The sequence below is a fragment of the Oreochromis niloticus genome, linkage group LG20, assembly GCF_001858045.2.
Source record: "Oreochromis niloticus isolate F11D_XX linkage group LG20, O_niloticus_UMD_NMBU, whole genome shotgun sequence".
Lineage (NCBI taxonomy): Eukaryota > Metazoa > Chordata > Actinopteri > Cichliformes > Cichlidae > Oreochromis > Oreochromis niloticus.
In genome coordinates this window covers 32,275,165-32,293,328 of record NC_031984.2, presented here as the reverse complement: position 1 = coordinate 32,293,328, position 18,164 = coordinate 32,275,165, and the positions used below count along the sequence as shown (strand labels likewise).

At 38.9% G+C, this 18,164-nt stretch overlaps 1 protein-coding gene across 7 annotated transcripts in view; it reads left to right on the top strand.

The window, feature by feature from the left end:
* The first annotated feature begins 309 nt into the window (after window positions 1-309).
* The window catches only part of ntsr1 (neurotensin receptor 1 (high affinity)), a 126,059-nt gene continuing 108,204 nt past the window's right edge, over window positions 310-18,164 (top strand). For all 7 annotated transcript variants that reach the window (XM_025901858.1, XM_019350157.2, XM_025901856.1 and 4 more), the window contains exon 1: window positions 310-1,067. In XM_025901858.1, the coding sequence (XP_025757643.1) occupies window positions 384-1,067 (684 nt within the window). In that variant the 5' untranslated portion in view covers window positions 310-383. The remainder of the gene's footprint in view (window positions 1,068-18,164) is intronic.

The window sequence follows — 18,164 nt, the reverse complement described above, 5'->3', positions numbered from 1 at the left end:
GAGAGAAGAAAGAGGACAAAAGCTTTTTGGAGAGAAAGTTAAAGGTTTTTTAAAAAAAAAAACAGAGAAAAACAGCAAAGAAAAAAACTTATATTAGAAACCATACTTGAAATTAAATTCCTTTAATTCTTGATCCGTTGTTGCATCGCACTGTTTGTTTCCAAGGTGAACCATAAACGGACAAGATGGAACAAACGGACAAAGTGAATGGTCGTGCGTCATCGCAGCAGCACCAATAAGCGAGCACGCCTCCTGTCGTGCCAAATTATAAAGGGTGGTCTCCTCTGACTTAAACCAGAGCGAGTCCGTTTTACTTCAAGTGTTAACGCGTCGGCACATATCCGCTCGGCTTGCTCCGTTGTACCTTTTCGTTTCATACCTTCATGAAAAAAAGCAGAATGGATTTAAACTTCACGCTCTCGGGGAGCGACTTGATCGGCTTTGGCTCGTTGGCGCAGAAACTTTTTGAGAATAACTCACTGCCTCCATTTGATAACAGCACCGTCGGTCCCAAAAGTAATGAGGAGGACCTGGAAGTTAATACGAATGTGTACGCAAAGGTCATAGTCACTATCATTTACTTGGCTCTGTTCGCCATAGGCTCCCTGGGCAACTCCATCACCATTTATACCCTGATTACCAGAAAGACGCTGCAGAACCTCCAGAGCACCGTACACTATCACCTGGCCAGTCTCGCCGTGTCCGACCTGCTCATCCTGATCCTCTCCATGCCCATTGAGCTCTACAACTTTATCTGGTTCCATTACCCATGGGTGTTTGGGGATGCCGTGTGCAGGGGTTACTACTTCCTCCGGGACAGTTGCTCTTATGCCACCGCGCTTAACATCGCCAGCCTGAGCGTGGAGCGCTACATGGCCATCTGCCACCCGTTCAAAGCCAAGAGCATCATGTCCCGCAGCCGCACCAAGAAACTCATCAGCGCCATGTGGCTCGCTTCCTTCGCCCTCGCGACGCCGATGCCCTTCATCATGGGCCAAGGGATGCGTAACGGCGAGAAGATATGCACCACTGTGGTGTCTCCGGTCACGGTGAAGACCGTGCTGCAGGTGGGTGTCGTGGAAAGCTTTTATTATCGCAAACGCGCGTCTCCCCACTGTGGTTTCTTTAGGCATCGAGAGAGAGTAAAAATCTACAGTATGAGTAGTACTTGAGCCACAAGTGGTAGGTGAGATGGCTGAGATGGTGAGATCGTTCTAAACATCTAGGAGTGTGTGCTGTAGTTTTACGCGCAACTTCGCCTTTACCATTATCGTCTGTGCGCACCGATACATGTTGTTGTTGTTTCGTCGAGAAAAAAAAAAACTACATGGTGGCCTGCTCATGAAAACATTTTAGTTATTAAACCGTGTAGGGTCAACGAAGTCTGTCAAAAACAGTGTTTTCCTGCTGCAAGCAAATGATCTGCAAATCAGCAAATATAGCTTTTAGTCGGAAAAAAGCAAATATTGCTTTTAGTCGAATTATTTAAACTATCGTGTCTTCAGTTATATTTATAAATTATATATATATATCTGTTGAAAATAAACATTTGGTGAGCAAATTGTGTTGTGTTGGCTTACTTTCTTCTTTGTTTTTAAGCTGGTAGAGTTCGAATGATTAGAGATTCATTCATAAACACACTAAAAAGTTAGATTATAGCTATATTTTTTTCATACAGAGCACCAGAGATCTGACCATTATAGCTCCTCAGATGTGAGAATGTGTTGCTTTTGGTCTCTTTGAAAGGTTAGGAAAGTAAAATCCAATGCTTGCGCTATTTTACACATGAAACCTAAATGGGAGAGTTGGTTGAACTCATGTCAAAGTAATGTTAAATACAGAAGTGTCAAAAATATAATATAAATTTATGCAAGCTGTGAAAATGATCAGGTTCCAAAGATATTCTATTTCTTGAAATGCTTCTTGTAAAAGATAATATCAGACCATGACATTGTCTTTTGTGTGGCAAACTGAATATTTTGAGGGTGGAAGCACCCACAGAACTGCTGTAGGTTTGATGCTTTCATGTAGGGAACTAGCCGTCTTACATTATGCACTCCGTGATGGTGACAAGAAAAGAAAGAATGTGTCACTTTACCTTCATTCGTACAGTCCATGTTATACGATATGATATAAAAGCACAGGAGGACACTAAAGGAGTATTCTTTTTGAAATTCATCTCATCATCACAGCAGACTAAATATCTTAACACCAGGAAGTATAGGTACTGCCAAGGAATAAGAAAAAAAACAGCCACTTTCTAAATTGCCAGAGAACTATAAAATAGAGCAAAATGACAGCATAAAACAGCATAAAGCACAGTCCTATACACAACCCCCTGAACAGACCAGTTACAAATATAATTCAAAAAGGGTGTTGGTGTTTGTTTTTCTTTCTTTAAGGAAGAACAGCAGTTGAAATTATAAGTTACAACATGCTGAACCTTGATGTGAACAAGTGGTCTGCTCGACAAAAAGGATGACCCTGTATTACAGTTTTATGCCACAATAAAAACAAGTATTATTACGACTATCTTCTTCTGGGAAACGACGTGGTCGGTTCTGTCTTCTCCCCCGCGGATCTTCTCCTCCACTCCGTCCACGTCTGACCTCATCTACCATCTGCTCCTTTTCTGGAAAAAGATAGAGAAAGAAAAACACCTCCCTAACCTAACCTTGCTGCATTAATATTATCTAACAATTCTCAGCCTATTGGTTCTACTTATTATTTAAGTACGGGGCATTCTGTTCGGACTCCCTTGGCCCAGAAAAATACCAGCCAGACTCTAACTCTACATATGATGTGTAAGCATGTTTGCAAGTCCCTCTGCAGCTCTATATGTCAGTCTCAATAATTCAATTCAATCATAGCGCTGAATTGATGCTTTTGACCCTTATTACATGTGAAATGTCACAATGTCAAATTTCACATGCTTAATGTGAAACTTATCAATGATGGCCAGCCGTCTGGCCTCAAACCATGACATTACCACCACTATGTGGCATTTAACCCATGCAGCCCTCAATCAAATGCGTGCCCATTAAATTGTCTCTCATCCACCAAAAATTTGAGAATCACAGCTTTAAACTCTGTGAAATTAGTTGAAATGGACAGGGACACAAATTAGAGCTAAATATCATGGTCTTCTGTTTTCTCGAGCAACTGTCTGAAATGCCAGAGAAGAGAAAATGCCTGAAGTGCCTCAGTCCCTGGACTATGTGCATTGTAGGCTGATCTGTGTCTGACGGCAGATACCCTAGGAATAATCTACAAGTGCCTTATGGCAGTTTGCCTTTGAGCTCTGGATGTGTAGGTGACTGATAGAAGTCAAGACACTGAGTTTTTACTGAGAGTGCGGCACCCACATCTAATGAAAAGATATTTCTCAAAACTGTCTCCAGGCCTTCCCACAGAGCAACAAGCTTAGAGGCTGTGTAATTGATTAGGCCAGTCTCCCTTCGCTTGACAGGCGACATACTTCACATTGACTGAAAACTTGTTGAGGTTGTGGAGAAAAGCGATTTTGGTTCCAGTGTAATCGTTAATGATCATCATGATTAGTGCCCCCTGCTTCTCTGCATCATACTGAATCTATTTTTCCATATCTGTTTTTCTGCTCTTTTGATGTCCTTCAATGTCTCATTTTTTTTTTTCTGTTTTCATCACTCCTGCATGACTAACTAAAGCTGTGCCAAGGATAGCAATTGTTATCTTGCATTGCTTTCATTCAGGCCATAAGTGAGCCAGGCTGCATTAAAAAGTCCACATTTTCCACACGGTTCTCTGTAGACAACGTGTTGCTGTAGAAATATAAGTTGGGGTGTTGGGGTCTGGCAGCAGATGGTATCACACAATCGAATTGCTACAATAACATTTTGAGTGTTTGTGTACATATTCTCTATTGTCCATCTATGATAGATTTGATGTAAGCAGTTTAGGAGGCACCCTGTTGCAGTAGACGGTCACCATACGCTCGGTCTGTTTGGACAACAGTGAAATACTCTGAGGGGAAAAAAGTGTGTGTGTGTGTGTGTGTGTGTGTGTGTGTGTGTGTGTAAATGGCAAATATAAATAATGCAGGACTCCTGGATGTGTTTCTTAAAACTGTCAAACGAAATCTCTCAAGGGTTTCAAAAATGTTAAATATTTTCTATACTTCTACTAATATTTAACTAAGATGTTACTCCTAGTTGGTATTGTTCTCTCACTAGAGCTAACAACAGCTTTAATTTAAGGTAACACTTGAAAATGTGTCGGATATGGTGTTGTTCCTACAACATCATAATTAATGCCATTTCAACTGACCAATCAAGTTGGATCAGGACTGGGAAAATGATTTTCCTTCACAGCTTTCCCACATGGCTTACACTGTTAAAGGATCAATTTCAACAAAGCATTAAAAACATATCATTTAGTAAATGCTGGTATGTTCTAGACACACCGGGTTAGGGATGGGTATTAATAAGATTTTTATGATTCCGATTCCATTTTCGATTCTGTTTAACGATTCGATGCTTTATCGATTCTGTTATCGATTCTTTTTTTAAAAAAAGGAGAACACTAAGGTCGATTAGCTTAGAACTTTGTTTGATATCTTCTCTTTGAACAAGATAGAAATTTAGGAGTAACATGGCCTTACAAACCCAACAGTGAGCTCTTAAGAGATCCTTAAGAGATCCACAGCCTACGGCTCTTCAATGGGGTGTCACAGGGTCCCCGGGGAAAAAAATTGTAAATGTAAAATAATAAAATAAATATTCTTCTGTAGCAATAACAAAGTATAACATAAATTATTCTGTAGCAATTACACAAGAATATCCAGTAATGTCCCTGCCTACAATTAAACACATTCACTTACCGAAAATCGGGGGCATCTGCTGTGGCAAATGGGTGCAAGCCTTTGACCACAAACTTAGTCACTGCTCGGTGACATTCGTCTATCCTGGCCTGAAAGGAGACGCTACCGGTAGACTGCAGCGACAACTGCCAGCGAGCGCCAGCCAGACTCTGTCTGTCTCATCATGGTCACCTAAATGCACAGTAATGGCAGGTTTTGTAATAAGGCAGATCGCGCTAACATAATATGCACTGTTAGATGATTATTTACCTGCTGGATTAACGGGAGAGGACGTGCAAACGTTACCGCTGCTGCGGGGTTGAGATTCACGAGTCCGGAGTGGAATTAAAAACACGACATTCATTTAAGGTTATCGCGTGTTTTGTGAGCAAATGCTTTTGCATATTCGTAGTGTTTCCTCCCTTAAATGAAATATCTACTTTGCAAGTATTGCAAGTTGCCCTGTTGTCATCCGTTCTCGTAAAGTATAACCAAACTTTTTAGCGTTTGAGCCGCTTAGGCGCCGTGCCAGGTAAATGACGCTCCGCAACGTGGTGACGTCATTCGGGGCGACTGGAATCGATAAGGGAATCGTTTGCAAAAATGGCAAACAATTCCAAGGAATTGAAACAGTGGGAACCGGTTCTCAACAAGAACCGGTTTTCGATACCCATCCCTACACCGGGTGTCCTTTAGCAGCAGTGCATTAGAGAGAAAGTGCTCTCTTCCAACTCCTCATTTTTCAGTGCAAAGGGTAGCTGCTGTGAAGGTGTATATATTTTTACTGAACTTCCTCACCAAGTAGTTCTTAGTTTCTAAACCTAAGCAGCAAGTGAGAGTGAAAAAGACAGTAAAACCAAGTGCAAAACACATGAGAAGGAGACCAGGATAAACCTGTACTTTATTCCACAGCCACCATTGCTACGTCCTTATGTGGCCTTTTCACATCTCTAACATGAGGACTTCCTCTCAGTGCTAAGGATCAAGGCACCAGTACTAAAAGACATCTTGATTAGGGCATAATCACCAAACTTTAAAATGCTTTTTTTTTTTTTTTGTCTTTTTTATAACAGAAATGGCTGAAGATTCTATTCTATTCTGTTCTGGTGACTGTTTAAAATAATTTATTGTCTCTGGCATCTCAGTCTTGATCTTGTCATGTCAAAATAAACACAGCAATTTCTCCCATGTAGCAACATTTAATTTTAAAAGAACTTTGGGTTGTGAAAGTATTTAAAACAACAGAAGCTCTGTATCATTTCTAAAATTTAAAAATTAAGAAAATAAAAATAAAAAAGGGGATGCACTGGTGGAAGTACCAATCATGACCTAGTCAGGCTGTAGTTTGGGTATGTAAGGTGTTGTGGAGATGAACTAAAGCAAAGGACACCTGAGGCATTCACTTCAAAATGGGATTTTGGCTTATCTAGCTACGTTTGGTGTTAACCCTGACTTTTTAGTATTACAAAGGCAGTTCAGGTCTAACTTATGCTGAAGGAATTGACCTGTTCCAGAGCAGATAAGACATGAACTGGTACAATATCAGTGCATACTGACCAATCAGAAAACAAAGTCACCATTCTTGGAAGAATCTCGGATCTCTGTGCACAGACAGTGGGAGGATCTAAAGTTTTGGCTATACTGAACTTTCTTTGTAGTACAGGGCCCTAGTATGAAAGGCCCCCTACCCTGTACCTTGACTGCCAACCAAAAAAAGCAACAGGTGTGCAAGGCTAGAATCCAATAGAGTAGTTATATTTTATCAATCAACGCGAGGAACAAATATTAGCTGGGTAAACTAATAGTACTCCACTAAATCAAAGTTACATACAGATGACAAGAGAATTATTGGCCCCGGGTAGAACTGACAGCTTGTATAATTTGACTTCCTGTACCTGAGCAAAGTGGGTTTAAAAAAGTAAGAAGCCAGACTGTTTGGACATTTACCATTAATATAAGTAAATGGAAGAAAACACAAATGATCTCCAGAATGTTCTTGATGTTTAGTTGGTCTTTTTCCAACATAGAAAAAAAACTGTTAAATGTGAGTGTATGTGTGTAAAATATGCAAGGTAAATGTAAGATAGGGAGAGAAATCTAAATGTGCAAGGATGTGAATTTGTTTTTTTTTTAATTCTTAATTGCTGCAGCGTGTGAGGAGCCTGAAAGTAAAGTATGACACTCCAGTTTATCAGGGATTCATCTATATGCAGTATTGTAGGGCAGTGCTGCTGTGCTAACTGCTCCTGGCCCGGTATACCTGTGAGCATGTTTACTGCTATTGCACTGAGTGGTCTCAAGCTGTGAGGGAGTGGGTTACTCAAGGTCTCATTGTTAGTGCAGGAGATTAAATTTAAACTGACCAATTCATCTCGGATCTCGGATCTCTGTGCATGGACAGTGAGAGGATCCAAAGTTTTTCAAGCATCTAAAGTCTTTGTATTTCCTTGATGGATATATTTGTAACTTTATTCTTTTTCTTTTTAAAATTTGTTTACAACATTTGTTTTGTTTAAATGCCTTATGTATGGTCCTAAACAGGATTCCTATTTGTACTTTTGGAGCTTTATATCAGAGATAATCAGAGTTTAATCATCATTATTATCCATCAGAGTATTGATTGTTAGCATACAAAGCTATTTTTGCAAATTTTGCCATCTCTCCTTATTGTCTTCAAATAGGCTTGGTTTTATTAATGTATCAGGTCTTTTCCAGTTACTGAACAAAGTGCTTAAAGTATATTCATTAATACATACATAAATATATATTCAGAGTTTTTTTTAATACTAAACTATTCTACAGTGTGTTTCCTGTTATAGACATTTGTACCTTTGCTTCCTCTGCAGCACCTGTTCATTTCAGACTGTATGTATGAATGTATGTAACCTCTTTAAATTATTCTAATATTAGATTTTTATAAACAGCCATTCTGCTACCAGTCCTACATGTCCATGTCTAAGAATGGTTAAATGCTGCCATCCCTTTTGTGTAAACATGCTTGAAGCTAAATTGATAAACTCTAGATTGATCTATCTATCCTCCTTCATGTGACCCCTTTGGCTGATTGACAGTGTAAGAATAAATAAAGCCAGATAATGGAAATATATCCTGGCTATACTGAATTTTCTTTGTAGTACAGGGCCCTAGTATGAAAGGATTAAAATCATGTTGACCCTTAAAAGCTGATATGAGCTCTGAGGTTTGTGTGGTCTCCTGACAGATTGAACTAGTTTGGTGGTAATTTTGTTTTCTCTTTTCTATTGAGTAATATGGATTTCTTGCTGACAGTTAATGTTATTAAAAGGGAAGTCCAACGTTGTTGTTGGATGATAAGTGTAGAAAGATAACTTGACAGAGAAGTGAGAGGGGCAGGATAATGCTGAGCTGGAGGATTTTGAACAACTCTTGACTGCCAACTAAAAAAAACAACAAGGCTAGAATCCAATAGAGTAGTTATATTTTATCAATCAGTCAATTTGACCTTTTATCAATTACTTGAAAAACCTACCCGAGGAAAAAATATTAGCTGGGTAAACTAATAGTACTCCGCTAAATCAAAGTTACATACAGATGACAAGAGAATTATTGGCCCCCTGTAGAACTGGCAGATTTCATATGTGAAAAAGCACCGGAGCAGCATGTATAATTTGACTTCCTGTACCTGAACAAAGTGGGTTTAAAAAAGAGCCACAATGTTTGGACATTTACCATTAATATAAGTAAATGGAAGAAAACACAAATGATTTCCAGAATGTTCTTGATGTTTAGTTGGTTTTTTTCCATCATAGAGGGGAAAAAAACTGTTATATGTGTGTGTATGTGTGTAAAATGTGCAAGGTAAAGATGGGGAGAGAAATCTAAATGTGCAAGGATGTCAGTTTGTTTTTTTTAAATTTCTTAATTGTTGCAGAGCGGGAGGAGCCTGAAAGTAAAGAAGACATTCCAGTGTAGCAGGGATTCATCTATATGCAGTATTGTAGTGCAGTGCTGCTGTGTGAACTGCTCCTGGGCTGGTATACCTGTGAGCATGTTTACTGCTGTTGCACTGAGTGGTCTCAAGCTGTGAGGGAGTGGGTTACTCAAGGTGTCATTGTTAGTGCAGGAGACTGAATTTAACCTGACCAATTCATGGAGGGAGAAGGATGTTTACATTTTTTTTCTGCTTGACTGAAATGTTCCTTTCACTGTGTGTTTTTCCTGCATTGTTAATCGGGGTGTAGTTTTATTTTTCCTTTCCAGTAACTATAAATAATAGTAATGACTGGCCACGGTACCCATTTTTTATGGGCTTTCCAAGTTCAGTACACATGCTGTTTCTTTAAATAGATCTTGAGTGTATGGGAAATAACACTTTCATATTCATAAAAAAATGCAAAAAAACAAGAAAAAATGTTTGACACTTCATGATCTTTCAAATTGAAGGTTTTATTCTTTTTAGTTACAAAAAGAACATTTAAATCTATACGTTACAGGGCCCTATTCCAGAAAGCAGATTTAGAAAAAGATGAAAAAACGACTATGTCACGCCTAAAAAACTCCAGTTTTCCTCTTACACAAAGTCACAGTTAGGTATTTGTTTGGTGTTATATTTCATATGAGAGTATTTATAATTAAACAGTCATGAATGTGAGGACATAGATGGTGGTAACTGGACAATCCTGATTTATTTTCAGCTAAAAATCAAATAGGCTATCTACATTTCTAAAACTTTGTGACTTGTGGACAAGTTCCTCTGTTGCTGAACCATTGACTGTGTGTTGCTGCTTAAATAAAATTAATCTGTATATAGTTCAAATACACAGCACACTAATCAGCCATGAATCATTTGTTGCTGTGTAATCAGTCACACTGATGGAAAAATGCCTGTCACAGCTGGAATCTTGAAGATGTGACTGAAATGACTTTCAGTCACTTTATGTAGTTTAAAAAGCAGGTTGCAGAATCTGATCCTGCATTCTATGATGAAATATGTTCACACTTTGAAATGCAATCATTAAATGCTGTAACAATTTGATAGGTTTGAAAATTTAATATCCTAACTGCAACATTATTTCCACTGAAAATTGTGTACATCTTAACCAGGTCTAAATAATTTGATACGTCATATCCATGTCTGTGTGTTCACCTGCTTTTTGTCCCTGTCAGGTTACAGATGAACAGTTTGATGTAAAAATCAAATGGAAAGTGATGTATGCTTCCACTTTACCTATTAAGGAAAATTCGGATGATTGAGTGGGTATGGTTGAAAAAACCATTCCACAATGGCAATTAATATCTGATCTGTCCTTTTTACACTTTGCATTCTTAGGTACAATGAGCAATGTCTAGAAAAGTTTAGAACTGAAGTGCCTATGTGAAAAACCTTTAGTATGATCCCTTGTGATACATTTTTAGACTCCACTTTTCGATTGAACTTCTCTGGACTACATGTATAATATTTTCATGTAGACTATTCTACATATTCTGCTTAGAACAATATCCACATTCATTTTGTCACTAATCACTTTATCTTTACAAATCCAAATTGCTTTTGACCAGCTCCCATTTTGGATTCGAGAGACAGAAACCCTCTCTTCTTTTAAGATTAGGCTTAAAACTTTCCTTTTTGATAAAGTTTATAGTTTGGCTTGGATCAGGTGACCCTGAACCCTCCCATAGTTATGCTGCAATAGTCCTAGGCTGCTGGGCCTTCACAAGATGCACTGAGTGTTTTGTCTTCATTCGCTTATGTGTTTATACACCACTATGCATTTAATCATTAGTTATTATTAATTTCTGGCTTTCTTCCAACATGTTTCTTTTGCTCTGTCTCGCTCCCCTCACTGCCAACCAGTCACAGCAGATGGCTGTCATTCCTGAGCCTGGTTGTGCCAGAGGTTTCTTCCTATCAAAAGGGAGTTTTTCCTTCTCAAAGTCTGATTGTTGTGGCTTTCTTTCTATGATTGTAGCATCTTTACTTTGCAATAGAAAGCGCCATAAGGTTGTGATTTGGTGCTATATAACCGAAATTGAATTGAACTGAAATGAGATGAAAGTAGAACAAAACCTGTCTTTCCTGGTAACAGTGAGGTCCTGGGGAATTTTAGACTGAGATAAATTTCAGAAAATGTATCACTTGTCCAGTAAAGTCAGCACTTCCCCTGTATTTCTTGCTCCCATCTCCTATTATGTATGCTGTAGAGAATTTGTTTTTCCCACCTACCCATGACTAAAATTCTAGAACCTTCAGCTGAAATTTAAGTGGAGGAGTATCGCATTCATTATGGTTTGTGTCAAAACCAATCTGTCTTTGCTGACATGAGCCATATTTTCCAGAAAGTCCCATCTGCTGCCACATTTTGCACATTTAATTTGAAAAAGAAGCAAATGTTACTTACAATAATTGCAAGGCTACAGCATAGTCTCAAAAAATGATTTTACAAAGTTACATAGCATCTGCTTTGTGACCAACAGTATGGTTGATCAGCTGAACATCTAAGAGTCAGCTGGTTGATCGAATGGCCTTTGTGCAAAATGAAGTCTGAATAAAGCATCGACTTGGTGCAACTACAATCTCACTATTGTCCTGTGTGTCTTCATGAAGTAAGAACTCTTTTTTTAAACATCTCTTTTCTGACTATAGTATATCCAGCCTCCCATGCCTGGTCTTCCTCTTCATAGGAATTGGTCAAGACCTTAATGGACTGCAAGAAAAACAGAGCCTTGGTTATGTTTACATTCTCACACAGCGGTAGTTGAAATCTAAATGACATAATAAAATTTGGCCTCTCTACCAGCCTCATTGAAAGCAACAGAGTGTATTCACTCAAGTGCTGTGCTGCTTTGAAGCCCCTGCTGGTATTTGATATTTGATTTGCAGCTCCATACGAGGGCTACTTTATGACAACTCTCGACAAATCTTTTAGATCTGTTTTACTAGTGTGTGTAATATCTTGTTGCCTCTCACTTGTTATAGTTATTTTTGGCTTGGAAGAAGCAAACTGTGTAGAGTTGAAGATTATTTTCCTGGTAGTTCCTTCCTCTCACAATAGGTATTTTCAGGATCAGATAGAGATTCATCACTAATGTCTTGCATTGTCTGTGCTGTATGTGAGGAATATTTAACTGATTTCTATTCGTAAAATGTTCACATAATCAAAGTCACTTCAAATCCTATTTATGGCTAGCATTAAGTCACTACAGAAGATATGCAGTAGTGGTCAGAGGTTTGCACACACTCATCATAGGCATGAATGTTATGTTATTTTACGCTTTTAATGATTGATGAATTGCACAGCATACATATTTAATGACTTGGAAAAAAAAAACAAGATTTGGGTGCACAAGTTGGAATCCACACAGGGTCATAGTACACAAACACTCCCACTAATATTTGGTTAAATGTCCTTTAGCAATTTGCAACTCAATTAGGCAATTTTGGTATGAACATAAACAAGCTTCTGACATAACTCTGGCTGAATTTTGAATCCTTTTCTTGGACATAAGTGGTAGAATTAAATTAGTTAATTTCCTGGTAGTATAGTCCACAAAATTTCAGTAAGGTTGATATCAGGGCTTTCGGAAGGTCATTCCAGAGGCCTAATGGGTCATTTCTAGACATCTGCATAAGAACAAGTTTTTAAAATCTGTCACAACTTTGTCAATGTCCGGAAGATAACCTAAGATCACCCTCAAATGAGAGGACATTGGTTAGGTTGTTGAGGAGCAAAATAGTAAACATCAAGGTTCAAGTCTGCAATGAACTGGAAAATCCTGGAACAGCATGCGTACTAATCTGCTGCGTATCCTCTGTCTTTGCCACCTCTGTCTTTGCCATACACCTAGCCTCCCAGTAATCTTCTCTTCCTTTATCATCTCCCTGACTATCCCACTTTTTCTTTGCTAACCTCTTTCTTTGAGTGCTTTCTTGTACTTCCTCATTCCACCATCAATTCTCTTGTGCACTTTCTTCTGTCTCTTTCAGATTTTGCCTTCTGCATAAGATGAAGTCCACCTGTGTGCACCTTCCTCTGTTTTGTTACTCTGTTTCTCCCTTTTCTTAAATTACATGTTCACGACAGCCATTTCCATCCTCCATCATCGTAAAAATCCACCACCACCTGCCTTTCTTCTTTTCTCTCCTTAGCAAAAAATAATTTAGAGGGAACAGTTGTGCTCTTCATATTACATCACCTCTCCATTTCTCTGCATGTATCTGCTCCATGCCATGTGCATGATGGAGAATAAAGAACTGCAGCAGAGTCTTGAAGTAAAATCATTGCATAGAGACATAGACACACCTATGTCATCAAAAAAGATATAATAATATGTTATTAAGGCAGATAAACTTTGTTTCCCATTGCCAACTTCAAAGTTAGCTAGGTCACATTGATGTGGGAATTTTTATTGCTTAAACTTTTTTAGGTGAAAATGTTGACGACTGATTTCTTCATGTGTCTTCTTGCATATATGAAAAACTGATACTGGTTTTATTTTGGAGGAGTTCAATAATATATAGTTAAGTTTAAAATTTGTAATTTTGAACCACTTACAAATTCTAAACATAAGCTCTCTTAACTTGAAACAAGTCTTGGGATGAATCAACAGCTGAGAATTTACTAAACTATTATAGTGTGACTGACTATGACTTTAACCACAGAGCTGACAGAAAGTACTCCAAAGACCGCTTCACAGAAAAATGTTTCGGTGACATTAAATTATATACATTATATACATTTGTGTGCCACCAAGGTCTGAAGACCAGGTAGTTTGACTTGGTCTACAGTTTAAAAAGTCTGCCTTAGTTTCTCATATTGTGTAGTGACTTAAAAATATATTCTTTTAAGGGAGCTCAGGGCTTCTTTCTTTCTTTTTTTTTTCCAGATACCTCCCCATCAGAATTAAAAATTATGGCAAGCTATTTGGTACTGAACATTTATTGTGAAAAAAGAGAGCAAATCTCTCCATTTGCGTTGTAAATTTTATAATATTTGAAATAGTGTAAAAGCATATTTGTATTTCTCTGGGTTCTGCTTTAAGGACGTTAGACATAACACCAGACAAAAAACAGATTCATTTACGTCAGGGATTGGGTCTGCATACAATTATAAAACAGCACATGACATGTGGCATGTAGCCTCTGCAGAGTGTTTTGTTTAAACTATGTCAACATTGATACAAATATTTGGATTATTCCCTGCTGAGAGGTGAGAGAGAACTATTACAAGCTCCTATTTTTACGAGCACAGTGTTCCCATAATGGCCACAAACTGGCCATTATGGGAACACTGTGCTCATAGAACAGATAAATGGCCTCTCAGTTGGTTGTAAACAGCATGCCACCACCGACTACAGTAAAAGGTGTTTGGCTTCTTCAGAATAAAAAAATCCTTCTATTATTTGCCTTTTTACTCTTTCTGAACTACAAAAGCCACGACATTTAAATGTGTGATGAAGCTGCATCGTCTGCCCATTTTTTCTTGTGGTCTACTAGATTCTGATCTATTGTGTTTACTGCTTCTCTTCATGAAATTCACAAAATAGATAAAATAGATACAAATTTTAACACACTGCATTGACAAAAGTATCCACTCACACATTCAAATCATTGAATTCAGGTATTCCAATCACTTCCATGGTCACAGGTGTATAAAATCAATAACCTATGCATGCAGACTGCTTTTATACACATTTGTGAAAGAAGGGGTCGCTCTCAGGATGGTAATGTGATTGGATGCCACCTGTGCAACAAGTCCAGACGTGAATTTCCTCACTACTAAATATTCCACAGTTAGCTTATATTATATTATAATATAGTATTATAACATAAGTGGGAGCTATTGGGAATGACAACAACTCAGCCACGAAGTGGTAGGCCAAGTAAAATCACAGAGCGGGGTCAGTGGATGCTGAGGCACATAATGTACAGCTGTCACCAACTTTCTGAAGATGTCTGACTGCATTGTGCCAAGTGTAAAGTTTGATGGAGGGGGTATATAGTGAGTGGTTGTTTTTCAGGGTTTGAGCTTGGCCCTCAGTTCCATTAAAAGGTCTCTTAATGCTTCACCATACCAAGAAATTTTGGACAAAAAAACCTGTGGAAAGCTCTTATAGCTGGGAAAGGGTTGGCCACACTATGGATTAAGAATGGGATCTCACTCAAGTTCATATGCATGTAACAGCAGATGAGCAAATACTTTTGGCAATATAGTATATATTCATATGTGAAGGCCAGTTATATTGAAAGTCTTAAATAACTAAAACATAGTAACAATACTTGAATACTGGATTTAGAAGGAGTAAAAAGACTCCCACAAAGGACAAAATTGCATCCTCAATTATAGCTCCAGGTGCATGTTAGGGATTGAGAAATCTTTAAACCTTTGTGTGGTCTTCATAGCCAGTGTTATTTCATAACCACGGATCAAAACCACGGATGGCTGTACCAACATACAGCATATGATGGTGGTAAAGCATATGTTCCTCCCATCCAGGCAACCGTTACAACGTTTGGCAATGATGGTGCCCTTCCAGATCTGTAAAATGACAATTCCATAGGCACTGATACACCCACATACCACCAGAGATGCAAGCTTTTTATATAAGTGCTTTTTTAGTATCACTTACTTTTCTAGACTTTTTTTGTCCTCTTCCCAACTTTTCCGAGACTTGTTGGTGCCATCAAATTCAAACGGTGCCAATATTTTTTCATAAAATAGCAAAATCTCCAAAAGTTGAATCTGTTCATCTGGACGTAGCGTTTTGTGGGAGAAACGTTTCGTCACTCATCCAAGTGACTTCTTCAGTCTCAGCTGACTGCAGGTTTCCCCAAACCTTATAAACAGTACATTTGCATAATGACTGAAACCAGCCCACTGAAGGAACAACGGGCTGTGAGGTCAGTTCCTTAATCATAATTATGCAAATTCCCATGACCATTGATCAACAATCACTGACCAAAACCCACTGATCAAAGAACACTGATCAATGGCCATGAGTACCATTCACAGAGAGTTGGGGAATGGCTGCAATCACAGCATTGTAAGATGGCGAAAGATGTACCCTTAGGCCCCCTCCTCGATTCAGAGATGGTCTTTCCCTCTTCACGTAAATGGCCTCCTTGACTCCGCGCTCAAACCAGCGTTCTTCCCTGTCCAGGATGTGTACAACCTCATCATTGAAAGAGTGTCCACTGGCCTGTAGGTGTAAATAGACTGCAGAGTCCTGGCCTGATGAGGTAGCTCTTCTGTGTTGTGCCATCCGCTTCGCTAGAGGTTGTTTGGTTTCCCCGATGTATAAATCCTGGCAATCCTCCTGGCACTTAACAGCGTACACTATGTTACTCTGTTTGTGTCGGGGGACCCGATCCTTTGGGTGGACCAGTTTTTGGCGCAGCGTGTTTTGGGGTTTAAAAGCCACAGAGACCCGGTGTTTAGAAAAAATGCGTCTCAACTGTTCCGATACTCCTGACACATATGGGATCACTACAGGTTTTCGCCTGGGCAGCGGTTGTCCTTCTCAACCGCTGAGGTCAGTTCCTTAATTATGATTAAGGAACTGACCTCACAGCCCATTGTTCCTTCAGTGGGCTGGTTTCAGTCATTATGCAAATGTACTGTTTATAAGGTTTGGGGAAACCTGCAGTCAGCTGAGACTGAAGAAGTCACTTGGATGAGTGACGAAACGTTTCTCCCACAAAACGCTACGTCCAGATGAACAGATTCAACTTTTGGAGATTTACTTTCCTGGATGATTGAGAATGCATCAAAAATAGCAAAATGTCTAGATTTAAACATTTAACATGCACTCTCTTTTATTGTGAATAAAATATGGGTGAATGAGATTTTGATAGATTTTTTTTGGAAGTGAGGTTGTGCATTTAATATAAAAAGAAAAAGCTATGACACACAGTTTCTAGACAGTGAACCAAAGAGGAGGCAACATAGATGTAAGTGATATCCCTGTTCTACTGTTTTTTTGCCAATAAAAGCCCTTCTACCTTCTAAAAGAAGGAAAACCATCCAAAAGTTTGAATACCATTATGTGAGCAAACTGATAATAGTATTCAAAGATCAGAATTTAGGTTTTCTATTAATGAACATTTAATGAACAATGAACATTCAGTTTCATTGCAGCCTTTGCAGTCTGGATATTATCAAGCCCTGCTCAGAAAGATCTGTACAACAGTAAAGCATAATTTATATACAAAGTGAAAAATAGTGGACCTGCTATTGAACCTCAATACTTACTTGATTATAAGCAACCATAGTTTGAACTCTATCACAGTTATATAAGATATTTGATTAAAGCTGGTTGTATAAGACATCCTAGCCCTATTATTATTTCACAAATTGTCAAGAGAAATATACAAACAGTGCAGCAGATTGTGACGATTTGTCACATGAGTTAGATAGGTAATGGATAGTGATTGTACTGGTTTAAAGCCTCACTGCTATAGTAGACAACACTGTTATGCTCTATCAAAAACTTGTTGTCTCAACACCAGATCCAGATATCCATGGCTGGCTAATCTTTCCCCTGGAAAATGTCCTATTCTATATCTAACAAAAATATGACAAGGTTTTCTTTCTTCTGATTTTTAAAAAAGGCTTCACTTCTACCTCATTTTAAGCTACTGCCAGCTGAGCTACAATGTACTCATATTTTTGTAATGCTCTTCTAGTGTTGTTGACCAATCAAAGGGCTTTGGACTACAAGCCATGTAATCAAAAACTATGATATTTTCATCTGAAAATGCAACTCCTAAAATTTAAAAACCAACACTTCTCTGCCAGAACATTACAAGGAAGCTCTGAGTAACATGGCAGATCTGAAAGCGGTGCTAATGGAACTAAAAACACTTCATTTAGAGCTTTGATCTAAACTTGACAGTATCGATGACCACTTAGTTAGGAATTGCAACGCTGTCACAATCATGGACAGTACCATGACAGAGATGAAACAAAAAGTTGATTGCCACACCACTTAGAAAAAAGTGGCTGAAAATTCAGTAACATGCCTGGAAAGTTATAGTCCTGAATTAACCAAAGCAATTAAACATCCATCCATCGATCTTCTTCTGCTTATCTGGGGCTGGGTTGCGGGGCAGCAGCCTAAGCAGAGAGGCCCAGACCTCCCTCTCCCCAGCCACCTCCTCCAGTTTGTCCGGGGGAACACCAAGGTGTTCCCAGGCCAGCCGAGAGATATAATCTCTCCAGCGTGTCCTGGGTCTGCCCCAGGGCCTCCTCCCGGTGGGACATGCCCGGAACACCTCACCCAGGAGTCGCCCAGGAGCAGCGGCTCTACTCTGAGCCCCTCCCAGATGGCTGAACCTCTCACCCTATCTCTA